Source organism: Syngnathus scovelli, chromosome 10 (assembly GCF_024217435.2).
Source record: "Syngnathus scovelli strain Florida chromosome 10, RoL_Ssco_1.2, whole genome shotgun sequence".
In the NCBI taxonomy this organism is placed as follows: domain Eukaryota; kingdom Metazoa; phylum Chordata; class Actinopteri; order Syngnathiformes; family Syngnathidae; genus Syngnathus; species Syngnathus scovelli.
The window spans coordinates 3,300,623-3,313,352 of record NC_090856.1 but is presented as its reverse complement, the minus strand read 5'-3'; the positions used below and the strand labels follow the sequence as shown (position 1 = coordinate 3,313,352).

Sequence of the window (12,730 nt, the reverse complement as noted above, 5' to 3'; positions counted from 1 at the left end):
TTAAAAAGTGGTGGAATTCCAGCTGAGTCAGTCGACACTCCCTTCTGTAAAAAAATACCTGAGAGGGTCATTCACATTCATTGATAAAACACAAAAGAAGCTTTGACGTTGAAGGCAACAGTGACACATTTTAATGTTTTGTGAGGCCTGGGTGCGTCACTTGACAAGTACAGTAAAAGTTTTACACCAGAAATACACAACGCATGACAAGTCGGAAACCTCGCCATTGTCACTTCTAAGCCGCGGCTGTTAAAGCAACAATAAGAAATGGATATAATTATTTTTTGTCGTGGTATCGGGGAGCTGGATTGCTAGCTTTTGAGCAATTAGCATTAGCGCGACCATTACAGTTAAAAATAGTGTTGTGATTTTAGGTTGCCGATCGAAGGGACCAATTGATTGGAACGCTAAGCACGATTCAGCTGTATTGAATTTTAAAAAAAACAAATTGCATTGAAGCTTGTTTGCTTTTAAACATTCCGCCACAATTTGTAGTGAAGCTCTGAGTGCAAAACTGAATGTTGAGTGTCGATACTCAAAGTGCATGATAAATTAACCGCATTCATTTTTGATAAATATTTACACCAACAGCGTTTTAATCTTGGGAATGATGATGTCAAGCATTTTTTTTGTTTTTTTTAGGGGGCTAGATCTCAGCGAGCTTTGGTCGCACCACATTGGGTGAGTTCCATCATGTTCCTTGCTGTTGCTTTAAGTGACTTAAAAGCTTATAAAATGGGATGGCGCTGATCCATCCATACACTGTCAATTTGCTCCATTATTGGCACCGTTGCAGCATGCATTTGGACTCGGAGGTATTTTTAGACCTTCATTCACACATTTTGACCAAAAAAAAACAGTGATGACTCATGCACACACGCGTACACACACACACAGGCGGACAACACGATTTTTTCATTACAGGTGTTTTGATATCTGCCTTCATTCAGACGAGTGGGAGCTGTTTTGATCACATTTCTACCAAACAAGTGGGAGTGACAGCACACTTGGGAAGAAAAAAAAAAAAAAATCCACTCACTCCTTCGCACACCAGCCGGCAGCGACGGCGGCATCATCCTTGAGTGATGGTCGCAACTCCCACCGTCGGCACATCAGAGCAGGAGACAGGCCAAGGAAGGCAGGAGCTCCGCCAGATACGACTCGGCGTCGGCGTTCTGAGCGACGGGGTTGCCGCGGAGATCGAGATGCCGCAGCTTGGGGCAGGTGGCGAGCGGTCGGAGCGCTGCCAGCGTGGAGAGGTCTGGAGCGTGCGGGGTCAAAGAACAAGACTTTTGTTTTGTTTAGCTGAGACGCGAATACGCCGACACACGGTTAAAAATACCAAATAGAGAGAGGAAATAGAGCTTTTAAAAATTCATCAAACGTCATCCAAGGATAATAAAGCAATCTTGTACAACGCACGTTTCGATTTGAGGATGTAAGTGTCATTCTTGAGGAAAAATAATGACTTCATTTTAGAAAACTCCAATTTAAGGCTTATTCAAAAATAATAACATGAATTATAACTTGAACAATGTCCCAAAATCTTTACACATCACCTAGATTTTTTTTTTATTGGGCCAGCCAAAGCCCCGACCTAGATTTTACTTTGATTTGAAGCGGCCCTGTTGGCTGAATTCCTGCAAGGTCTCTAAGTTTGGACCGAGTTCATTACTGCCGACTTAATTTCCATCATTAAAAAAAAAAGACGTTATTTCAACATCGGAGTGTTGACTCACTATAGTTGACGTCTTTACACGATGAGGCTGTCCAAACAAAGAAAAACAAAGACAGAGAAAATACCTCCTAACCTTCAGAACTCATTAATCGCTGCGGAGATTAAAGTGAGAAATGAAGAGGAGGGGGGAAGCTGCCGTGGTGTCTTAATGATGTCTGTTTGTTTTGTGAAATAGCTAAATTAGCTGCGGACATCCAAATGATTAGCAATTAAAAAAAAAAAAAAAAAAAGTCAACATCGATTTGGAATGGAACAAATCAAGGAAGACTTTAATTTATGAGTAACAGTGTGTAAAAAAAGAGCACTGTTATATATTTACACAGTTTTGGCTGCTAATTGCGTGACAAATAAACCACTCTGTTATTTTTATTTATTGATTTTTTTTTTTTTTTTTTTTTATGGTCGCTCTCTGCACACTGTCAGATGCTCCCGCCTGTTTTCGCAGCAGACACGCTCGGGCCCGATTCGCACATTTCTTGAGTCACCGCCAACTGTGCGCGGAGATTAAATATAACATTCGGCACCCGTAATGCCGTTGATGTCCCCTAGGGCGTAATGATAACATGTAAACAGAACACAACATCGCACACTCTCGGGATTATTTACCGAGATTGACTTTACCGCTTGTAATGTGGGTAAAAGGAAAAGTTTTTAATTTGGGTAAAGAATTAACAAATTGGCAGCGGTAACTCAGTCTGGGAAGATTTAGCGTTGCAAGGTCAATTTCAATGGCAGATGGACAATCTGGTAATTAGGACTGACATTGCTTTTCTGTGTAAAGACAATTTCCCTTATGGGCTCAATAAAGCACAATAAAAAAAAAAGAGAATAGGACCCGGTGGAGTGAAGACCGGCCAAATTATCGTGTCCGACTGTCTTACCTAATTCTCTCTGCCGGTGCTAATTAGCATTACCAAGTAGCTGGAAACTTTTTTTTTTTCAGCTGCAGGATCTGCTTCACTTGGCACCCACCCCGATGCAGACGGACTGTAACTGTACGAAAAAAAATGGCTTATTCGGTGCCCGTGTGACAGCATGACACTGTTAAAAATTAGTTAGGAACCCCAAGTAAGGTTCCAGTTGGAGTAGCACAATTTAGTTGAGGAAGGAGATGCAAAATGTGCTTATAGAGTGGCTGCAAGAGGAGGCAATATCATATTAATAAGTAGGCCACCCATCACTCAATTTCAACTTAACGTTTATGAAAATATATTAGGAAATTAATGAGGCCAGCCGCAAGAGATAGCATGTTTGGATAAATAAATTAAATGATGTGGGGGGAAAAAAAATGATGAATGGAGCACCACAAGCGCCCTCTAGTGGCAAATTAAGGCAAATACTGCAGCAAGAAGGATACTGTTATTCTTCAGGCGGACCTCCTCCAGTTTAGGTAGGCGGTAGACTCCTTCCAAATCCTCTATGGAGTTGTTATCAGCCTCCAACACCTAAAAAATATCGAGAGCATGGAGTGCTTTGGGACATATTGCAAAGCACACGCTAAAGAACAAACACCAGCAAATAGAACAAGGGTAAATAATGCATTTGCCGCTTTTTTTTTTTTTTTTCCCTCACCTCCAGGCACTGTAACATGGAGAAGTGAGCGGGAATGCGCCGTAGCTGATTTGAGGAAAAATTGATGTGAGTGACAAGGAGCAGCTGGTCCAAATGGCACAAGGTGGTCAGGTTCTGTTAGATGTGGGGGTAAATAGTCAGAAATGACTCCATGAGGGGTGGGCGAGAGAGGATTGTGCGTGCAAACCTTGTTGGAGACGCTGAAAACTCGCACTTCGGCATACTCCATCTTCAAAATGGTGTTTTCGATCAAAAATTTGCTGCACAGGTCGCTGTAATAGGCCGTCCGCATAGAGTCCACTTCCTGAGGGAGGGCGAGGTAATGAGCGTGTTGCGTGTGAATATATCTCGGCTTAATGGGATGGACACCAAATTTCTGCTGCTTACTTTGAGAGTTTGGAAATGAGCGAGCGTCTCCTTTTCGTAGCCAAGGGGGTCGAGAGCCCTCATCAGTAGGATAATGGTCAGCAGGCACCCTGTGGAGAAAAACACACATAACCTCCGGAAATCAACACCAAATGTCGAGGAATATTCATAACTATGATCCCGAAATATATTACTGTCAAAAAAAAAAACTAGAATTAATTTTAGAAAGCAAATGCTCAGTAGAACAATATTGGGTCGGTCCAATAGTCCTATTTCAGGATGTCCAATTTTTGGCACACCCTGTGAGACTGACAGCAGCTGCTATCGATGATACAACCTCTGCCAAGGTTCTAATACAAAACACACACACACAAAGACAATTAAACACAACCGCAGCCAGTTTTGAAATGAACCAAAAGCCACTTGTTACTTGGCCGGACACCAGTGGCAAGACCTTTGCCCTCTTTCGAGAGAGGCGGTCCACTCTAGAGGGTCCGGGGGTTGAGCCAGCACATCTGCAACAAAACTGCTACCTGATATTGTAATCAAAATTTTTTAATTTTAATATACATCATTTATTTCTATTTTATGATCTGATATGATGACGTCTGTCACGAGCCCGAATAGCGAAAATGTTCGCTAGTTCAAATGTTTCTTCAAATCCCACCTCCAACCCGAGGTGCTATTATTCAAGTGTCGGAATATATTTATCTGTACTGTGTGAGTTCACCTGATTGAAAACTGCACCCTTGCCGCAAGGTGCTTCCAAAAACGTATTATTTCTTAATCGCTCTGAACAGCAGCGGCGACGCGACCGTACCGAGCAGCAAATAAGGCTTCTCGCTCCGTGAAACACACACACACGCACACGCGCTGACAGAAATTGCATAAAAAAGCACTTACACTTATTGAGCGGCTCTAGTTCGAGCAGTTGGTTACATGACTGTAGCTCAGACTGCAACACGGAAGTCTTCTCCACAGAGAGCTCACTCCTGTGGACCAAAAAAAAAAAAAAAAACCTTTTATAGTCTAGTAAGAGTTCCTAGAAGGGGAAAAGGGACACTTCCAACATCTTGCAAATCATGACCTGAAGAGCTCCTGATCAGTGGCAGAATCGCGGCACCAGCTCTCATTTCGACCTGAGGAAGGAAACAATTTTAAAATATGACCTTGGATTCATTTTATTTCAATACACCTGTTTTTCAACCCCCATAGCAGCGGCGAGTTATTAATTCTTGCGAAATCCAAGATACCGATACCAAGTACCGATACCGCTAGTACTTTTGATAGGGGCAGTTTCTGTAAAGAACAATGACGAGCCATTTTAAAGATTCCGATTTAGCAAGTTAAAATTGCATGAAATTAACCAGAATTTTCTATTCTTCTTTTTCTAATATGGCTTACTGTGCTTCCCACTTGGGCTAACTATGCGACACTCGCTCTTGGCGCTGATCCATTTGAATCATTTTGCCCCCGAAGGGATGAACGAATACAATGAGTGCCTGACCGGTGTAAAGGGCGCAGTCTCGACGAGAAGCTTTTTCGGACCAGTGCACCGCCAGATTGTGTTCGTTAGCGATGTCGCTGATGGATCCCGGAGGAAGTTCGCATATCTGAGACATGGTTAAGAAGCTTAAACACAGGGGGAGGGGAAAAAATAATTAATGGAGTTGAAAAAGTAAGGATAACTGAAATCAATTGATCATGGGAGTACCAAAGGTCCCACTGCGTGAGTGTGCATACTAACACACCTTGTTAACAGCAACAGCGATAATTTTTTTTTTTTTGTATTTGAAGCCACTAATGGGAGGCACACTAAGCGTTGATAAATCAAGCATTCTCAATCACACAGTCCCTCCAAGGACATTAGATTGTTGTCTCTGACTATTTGCTTATTAGTAGGCTTAAGAGGGAACTTTTCCTCATCAATCTGGCCTATGGAGGTGCGTTTCTTTTTCCCAATAGGACTTTCCTGCCCAAAAGAAAGCGAGAAGATCTTTCTGGCCCATGGCTGGCAATTTACTTGCGTCTCTGGTTGGACAATTTAATAAAAATTTGGTATAATTAGCGATTATTTTGCTAACAATTAGTTGCTCGTTGTAAATTTTTACGGCAATTCATTTGAGTTGGGACACAAAAGGATACCCAGACAGGACTATGTTTGAATCGTGGGTGGACGCTCCTCCAGTCCACTTTCAGCGGCTGACCGTCCAGCAACAGCAGAAGGCCAACGGACTGCACCTGCATGATTGCATACGAGGCCCAAAAAATGTAAACATACTATGAAAAAAAAAAAAAAAACAGGGGCTCATGACTCACCTGGACTGGCCTCGAAAAGGCAACAGCCACCCTCTCGTCATCCCGGCTAATGAAAACACAACTTATCATCTCTTCACGCTCAGCTGTCATGCAAAAAGAAAGATGCATGCATCAAGTTGGTCTCATCACTGCGTTGGAAGACACTGTGTGCTAAACATACACACACATTTTAAACACACACTTAAACACACCTCTGCCAAGCAGCCAGCGATAGTAGAACCAAGCACTCTGGTCGTTAGGGTCGGTGAAGAAAGCGTTCTGCACAAGCTCATATTCTGAAAAAGGGGGTGAAGAAAACACACTGAAATGATTGCATTAAAAATATCAACATGTCAATTTTTAAAAATGATCATTTTACTAATCTTACTAATTGGAGTGCTTTTATTTGATTAAAATGGAAGACTTCCAAAATGGCCCATCTTTCGTTTTTTTCTCACTCAACTTCTAATATAAACTCTTAATACCGTCAATTAGAAACACGAGGCGGGGGAGTCAATTACTTTAGGCTTGTTCTCTTTCGGCTTTGCTTCAGTGGTGCGAATAGTGGAGAATTACAGTAGGGCATTACGGTCGCCGTCACTTTCTCCGTCACTTTCTTTAATGACATGCACCGTTCGTTCGCCACAGAATAAATCCGCTCTTAAGTACAGCGCTTACTCATTTTGAACCGTGTGGGTGGAAAAAAATATTAGTCAGCAACATTTTGTTGCGACGTCACTCAATTTGTAGACTCACACTGCCCCCTGTGGGTGGGTGCTGTGTAATACCGTCTGCAGCGGGTATACCTTTGAGCAACTGCTCCTCACAGACGCGATGGGAGTGCGACTGCGGCGAGGAGTCCGGAGGGGGCTCCGATTCGGGAGATTGCGGGTGCAGCAGCGGCAACAGGGTACTGCGGTAATGCCAGCTGGAGTAGTTGGAAAAGTTGGAACCGATGAGACGATCGGTGAACTCCAACTCCTTTCCAACGGGGACGGCGGATTTCTTCACGACCATCCGGCGGTAATCCCAGCAGTGAACTGGCGGAAACAGCGAAACGTGGGCACGATGAATCCGGACAAGCACAGGGCTGTTCACTCAAAAAATTTGAAGACGGGACTGAAACTACCAAAATTCCATGATAACCCAACAATTTATTTATGTTGTCCTATTTTCGGTGACCGCCAGATTTTTTTTTTCGGAGTCTGCCCAAGAGGAGTGCGAATTAATTTGAATAGGACCACCTCTGCCTGAATTTGAGCCAGGAGAAATCCTGCAAGCGTAAAAGGATCTTCTGTCACTCACAGTTGCGGTCATCCAGGCTGAGGCAGCGGTCGCACAGGCTCAACTCTCGGGCCCAGTCCATTTGAGGCGCCCGTTCCGAGACCCAGCTTCGGTGGTGCCAGCTTCCGTATGACTTTGGGTTGACTTTCAGGCAAGACTCTAGAAAAGACAGCTCAGCCTGGTACATCTTTTGCACTTCACCCTCGTCCCTGAAAGCACAAGTCAATCAAATATGTTAAATCAGCTCGTGGGGCATAGACAATGGTGGATAAACTCACTTGATGGTCTCCTGGTGCATGAGGATCTCCCTTCTGTAATTCCAAAGGGTTGCAAAGTCGGGGTTTGATGATAGCAGCTGCTGGGTCAATTGGATGGCCTCTTCATCGCAAATGCTGTCCTTCCTCTGCCATGACAACATTTTAGCAAATTGGTTTAGTATTGCCCGTGATAAATTCCAGACCCACACTATAGAAAGACAGAAGCCCCATTAAACATTTATGTAAACATTTCCATGATATATTTCGGATTTGTACAAGACACAAGTTCCAGAACAAACAAGTACCTTGGTAAAACAAGCATCTCGTGTTGTCGTGTATATCTTCAATTTTTTTTCCCGTTCCTTTCTTTTCTCCTCCTCTTGCTGGGCGGTGGATTTTATCTTCACTCGACCGTGCTGTCAACAATGAAATGGATAAGAAAGGATGTCACACTCATTCATTTATTGGGTGGGACTTATTTTAAAAAAAAGTCTACATATGTTATATGCAAATAAAAAAGATGAGGCATTGAGATAAAGATGTATTACTCACCATCTTTTACTGTTTAGGAAGAAGACTTTTCCAGTATCTGTATGCAATGCCATATAAAGACAGATATTTAACATTAAAACTGTTACATGTATAGAACACACATAAAGGTGACATTAAAACGGAATTACAAGTCGAGCTGCGCATCTGTTTGATGTGACACAATTAACAAAATGAATGAAAAACTCATTTGATTTATCAATTTGAGTTTGCATCCTAATTTGCAGTGAACATCAGGCAGATCATTCACAAAAATTATCAGCACACCAACTAAAAACAGAATGCTGTTTAGATGGATTACAAAAAAATGAGACGTCAAATTAAGGAAGCCACACAAATACGCACCTTATCTTTAGCTTGTCGTCTTGTGAATATTTTAAAAAGAAATATGTTTTATGAGAGTCATCGGCGATGTATTGCTTACTTCCGTCTCATTAAAATGACGTCACCGCCACGCCTTTCACAGTACTTTGCTGCCCTCTAGTGGAGGTGATGAATTATCCATTTTAATACTCGACCTGCTCAAGTAAAACGAAGTGTCTCAACACTTTTTAATACACAAAAATATATTTCAACGTCAACCCTGTATCAAATTTCTGGTGGAAAGTGGGACGAGAAAGTGTAATCGCAGTTTTTTGGGAGGAACATTAGTTGCTGTACTAAGACATGTGAAATATAAAAATATTGCTTTTGCGTCATCTAGTGGCATCTTGGTTCCAAGCAACTATGATTAACCGAAGTTGAAGAGCTTCTGTTATTCAGGCCAAATAATTATTTTTAAAAAAGGTACTTTGCTGCCATTCAGTGGCATTTACTAACTTGAGTTGGTGTCAATTCTACGCACAATTTGGCTGTTCGTGGCAGGACGCTGACTCCATACTGAAAAAAATATAAGGAAGATATTTTCTATCAACAAACACAGATGAAACGTGAAATAAACACGACAGCAACAGTTTGCCAACTTTTTATCTCAAGTATAGGAAATTATTTATTTTATTTTTTCATTGTGCACATAGTTTTTTGTATGACAAGACATGAATCGATCCTTACACCAGATTTAGCAGAAAATTACATTTCTATCTGTAGTCCAGCACAAAATAAATGAACGAAATATAAACAAAAACAAAACTCAAAAGCCCTCAATTGGCCTACACAAAAAAATCAAATGCATAGTATATAGAATGGCTCAGTCATCCAGCGCAAAAACAGGCGGTGATCTGTATCCTGATGACTCTGACATGTTGAGCATCGAGTTATAATCATCGGTGTTGCCTTGTAGTTGAGACATCCATTCCACAACTTTATCAATTTTTTGGTGTCGATGGACTCACTGCAAACGAATACAATTCACATTTTAATAGGCATCACTGACACAAATGAAATGCTAACAGTCGGTATGCTAACTTTGCCAATGCACAGTACGGTAATTGCTCAAATGCTAACCACAGAACAGTAACATCCACACAACAAGACATGTTTACGTACTGGTAAGGCGAGGGATGTCCATGCTGTTCGTTGACTTGTTTAACTTCATAATGTTCCTACTCAGCTCGTCAATCTGCTCTTCAATATCTGACAGAACAGATTTCTTCTTGGCCTTGTCTTTAAGAAGAGCAAACGTGAAACGCAAAGAATATTAGATGATCAAGATGAGAATTTAATAGTACTTACTCTGTGCCAATGGAGAGGCAAAAATCTCCTTTATGTTATCCTGTAGCTTCTCCAGCTTTGTCTTGTGGTCTCTCAACAGCGCCAGGCTTTGGCTTGTGAACGCCTGCACCACCCTATTACGAAAAGTAAGTTTCCTCTTCTGGAACTTTTCGTCAATACTATGATAGATGTCGTTCATGTTTGGACAGAAGAGGCGGCCCTGGTTCTTTGCTGACATGTCTTCTATCTTCTTAAAGAGCTGGATGTGCTGGGTGTCATCGCGCGTCTCTAAGATGTAAAGACAGTGGTAATTGTTTCCACATCTGTCTACCAATTGTCGCAGTGCTTGGTCTTCTTTCTCGATATACTCCTCCAAGGATTTGTCTGCCAGAGTGTCCTCGTTTGTGAACAGAACCATTGTGTGGTTCCAGATTTCGTCACCAAAGAGCGTGATGTGATCCACCAGGGCGTCCAGATTGGCCTTCCTGAACTTCAAATCCAAGGACAACACAATCAGAACAGCGTCAACCCCCTGAGGACTCAGGTTCAGACCGTTGACTATTTCTCGGTCTTGTCCCCGGGTGCACAGGGACTCCTCTGCTGCCCAGCCAGGGGTGTCGACCACTGTGACCTGCCTGTCAGCGACCGGTGCCTGCCTGGCCATACACCCGTGATTTGGTTGGGTAGAGAAGACTTTGTCTCGCACTATCAAATTTGCTGCTGTGGTCTTTCCGGACTTCTTTTCACCAAGTATCAAGATTTTTATCTCGTGCAACTTTTTGGTAGGACCTGTGTGGGAAAAAAATAAAAAAATCCGAAATGTATGAGTGGAACGGATTCATTGCATTTCCATTCAGTTCAAGGGGACACACTGTCTTGATTTATGAACATTGCAGGTTACAAACGGGCTCCCAGAGCCAACAAGGTTTGGGGCACCAAAAACGCAAATTCTAATCATGCAAGACATTGGGACAAGTACCTTTCCCTCCTCTGGTGGCCTTGAGTTCAGTTCTCCGTTGGACAGCGAGTTGCACTTTTTTTTCGTTCTCCCTCAGGGCATTCAACATCTCCTGCTTGGGTGCAAAATGTTTCCCACCATTCAATGCCAGCGTCTGTAGGATTTTCTCCAGCAGCTTGTCAACCTGAGCACCGTCGTATTCGTTCATGTTGTCCAGGACGTGATATCTGTTCCCGCATATTTCTAGCAGATCCTGCAGAGATTTGCCTTCAACCTCAATGTATTCTTCGATGCTGCGTGAGCCCAGCCAGTCTCCTCGGGTGAACACCACCATGGTGTGTTTCCACACGTTCTTCCCAAACAGCTCAACGTGAGTGGTGGCTGCTTTCAGGTGCGTGCGGTTGAACGAAGCATCTGCATCGATCACCAGCAAGAAGACATCGGGCCCAGGGTGGCACTTGAGCAGGCTCTGCACAACCTCATCCTTGATCATTTTTGGTGTGTCATGCGCGGAGGAGCCTTTCCGCCAACCGGGCGTGTCCACAACTGCTATTTCCATCCTGCCCACCCTGCCCTCGTGAAGCTGAGAAACCATCGTTGTTTCGTCTTCTTGTTCTTTGATACCCAGGATGGTGTTCATCACGGAGGTTTTGCCAACACCACGGCTGCCCAGGAGAATAATCTGAAGTTTCTGAATGGGTTTCATTTCTAAATTTTTCACGGGGGGAGAAAAAAACAACAATAAAATATTGTCGTCAAAAAGTTGCTGACTTGAAGAAGGTGATGGTGTTTGAGTTCGAGAAGATTCGAAGCGTTCTTTTGTCAGTATTGTGTTTGCTGCTGAGCTTTTGCCCTCCCCTCGAGCACCGATTATGACTAGTCTTCGCTCAGGCATCTCGTCTATCTCTGGAAAGCAAAAAGTACACAACGAAGCAGAGTTATAAATTTTTTTTTTTAAAAACCTGAACTCCAGGTATCGATTTTTTCATGCCAACCTCTCCCGATTGGCTTCAGTTGCAAGTTACTCTTTGTGCAAACAATGGAAATTTACCCAAAATGAAACTGTCGCTGACGTATTTCACAATATTTTTCCAACCGCCTTATTGTGTCCGTCAAACATTTCTAAACAGAGAATGAGGTCTCAAATCCCCCAAAAATAGATTTGATTCACTACAAAGTTCAGATTGTTTTTCCAGTTTTACAGGACTTCCTTGTCGCTCTAATCAACAAGTCTTTCACTTTAGTCAGGTCTTTCTGGTTTGACGGTTGGAGTTCTGATGAATGTTAATGCCCAACACCACCAAACAAAAGAAAAGTTACAAGACCTGGCCAAATAAAGTTTCTTTTTTATTTCTTTTTTTTTTAAATTTTGCACATGCAACCTTCACAGTAAAAACCCAAAATAAAAAATGAACACCTTATTGACAAATTTATGTTCATTGCATGGAAGAGAGTCAACTTACCTTCTGGGTTTGCCATTCTGGGGTGGGGTGGGGGGTTTCAAATGGTCCCAAAACCAAAGAAATAAACTCCCCCTGGTTCCTGATAGTTTTCTCCTGATTTTAGGCTTGGTCGCCAGAACGGTTTGAAAGAAAAGTCCTGTACCTGTTACAAGATTGACTTCAGCAGACTGAATTCCGGCACGAACTGTTCATCAGTGATGATTCGTGGGCGGGTTTAAGAAAGCCTTCAGAGTTTTGCCAAGAAAGAAAAACTAGTCAAACTGGTTTCAGCCAATACGTTTCACTCTAAAGGTAGCCATCTCAAAATGATCAAGTATGTCATTCGTGCCCCAAAAAAAAGTGATGACCAAAAACCAAAATTGTGTCATTCAATGACTATTTCAATATCCCTACCAAGCCTTTACGAGGAGCCTGAAATGACCAAACCATACACTATCTACATCTGAGGTGTCGAAGTCCAGTCCTGCATGTTTGAAATATTTCTCATCCAGCAAATCTGATTTAAATGTTGAACTCATCACCAAGATCCAAAGGGGCCTGATAACAATCCTGATGGTTCGAATCAGGTATGTTGGAGGAGGGAAACGTCTCAAAC

General features: G+C 42.5%; 2 protein-coding genes across 3 annotated transcripts; both read right to left on the bottom strand.

The window, feature by feature from the left end:
- Positions 1 to 108: 108 nt before the first annotated feature.
- rabggta (Rab geranylgeranyltransferase subunit alpha) lies at positions 109 to 8,533 on the bottom strand. Of its 2 annotated transcripts, XM_049718172.1 has the most exons (17): positions 8,410 to 8,533; positions 8,068 to 8,104; positions 7,821 to 7,931; positions 7,537 to 7,661; positions 7,280 to 7,467; positions 6,781 to 7,014; positions 6,187 to 6,270; positions 5,996 to 6,078; positions 5,822 to 5,917; positions 5,184 to 5,289; positions 4,764 to 4,815; positions 4,580 to 4,668; positions 3,698 to 3,786; positions 3,498 to 3,614; positions 3,311 to 3,424; positions 3,096 to 3,183; positions 109 to 1,261 (listed from the first exon to the last, which is right to left on the bottom strand). In XM_049718172.1, the coding sequence occupies exons 2-17, from the start codon at positions 8,068 to 8,070 to the stop codon at positions 1,113 to 1,115; spliced, it is 1,728 nt and encodes a 575-aa protein (XP_049574129.1). In that variant the 5' UTR covers positions 8,071 to 8,104; positions 8,410 to 8,533; the 3' UTR covers positions 109 to 1,112. The 2 variants fall into 2 exon arrangements, with proteins under 2 accessions (XP_049574129.1, XP_049574138.1); XM_049718181.2 differs by lacking the exons at positions 8,068 to 8,104; positions 8,410 to 8,533 and having other exon boundaries at positions 7,537 to 7,723; positions 7,821 to 7,924.
- Positions 8,534 to 9,026: 493 nt separating this feature from the next.
- On the bottom strand, positions 9,027 to 12,680 carry LOC137840693 (GTPase IMAP family member 8-like). The gene is made up of 5 exons (XM_068652204.1): positions 12,136 to 12,680; positions 10,694 to 11,578; positions 9,736 to 10,503; positions 9,550 to 9,666; positions 9,027 to 9,394 (listed from the first exon to the last, which is right to left on the bottom strand). Exons 1-5 carry the CDS (start codon positions 12,149 to 12,151, stop codon positions 9,369 to 9,371), a joined length of 1,812 nt encoding a protein of 603 aa, XP_068508305.1. The 5' UTR covers positions 12,152 to 12,680; the 3' UTR covers positions 9,027 to 9,368.
- Positions 12,681 to 12,730: the final 50 nt, after the last annotated feature.

Bases quoted from the DNA above. Each gene is read 5' to 3' on its own strand.
- LOC137840693 (XM_068652204.1), bottom strand. The intron at 9,667-9,735 runs GTAAGTACTATT...CTCTTCTTAAAG, and splicing joins TGCCTCTCCATTGGCACAGA to ACAAGGCCAAGAAGAAATCT. The intron at 9,395-9,549 runs GTACGTAAACAT...ATTCGTTTGCAG, and splicing joins GGACATCCCTCGCCTTACCA to TGAGTCCATCGACACCAAAA.
- rabggta (XM_049718172.1), bottom strand. The intron at 6,271-6,780 runs GTATACCCGCTG...CCCCTTTTTCAG, and splicing joins TGAGGAGCAGTTGCTCAAAG to AATATGAGCTTGTGCAGAAC. The intron at 3,425-3,497 runs GTTTGCACGCAC...CACATCTAACAG, and splicing joins TTTTCAGCGTCTCCAACAAG to AACCTGACCACCTTGTGCCA.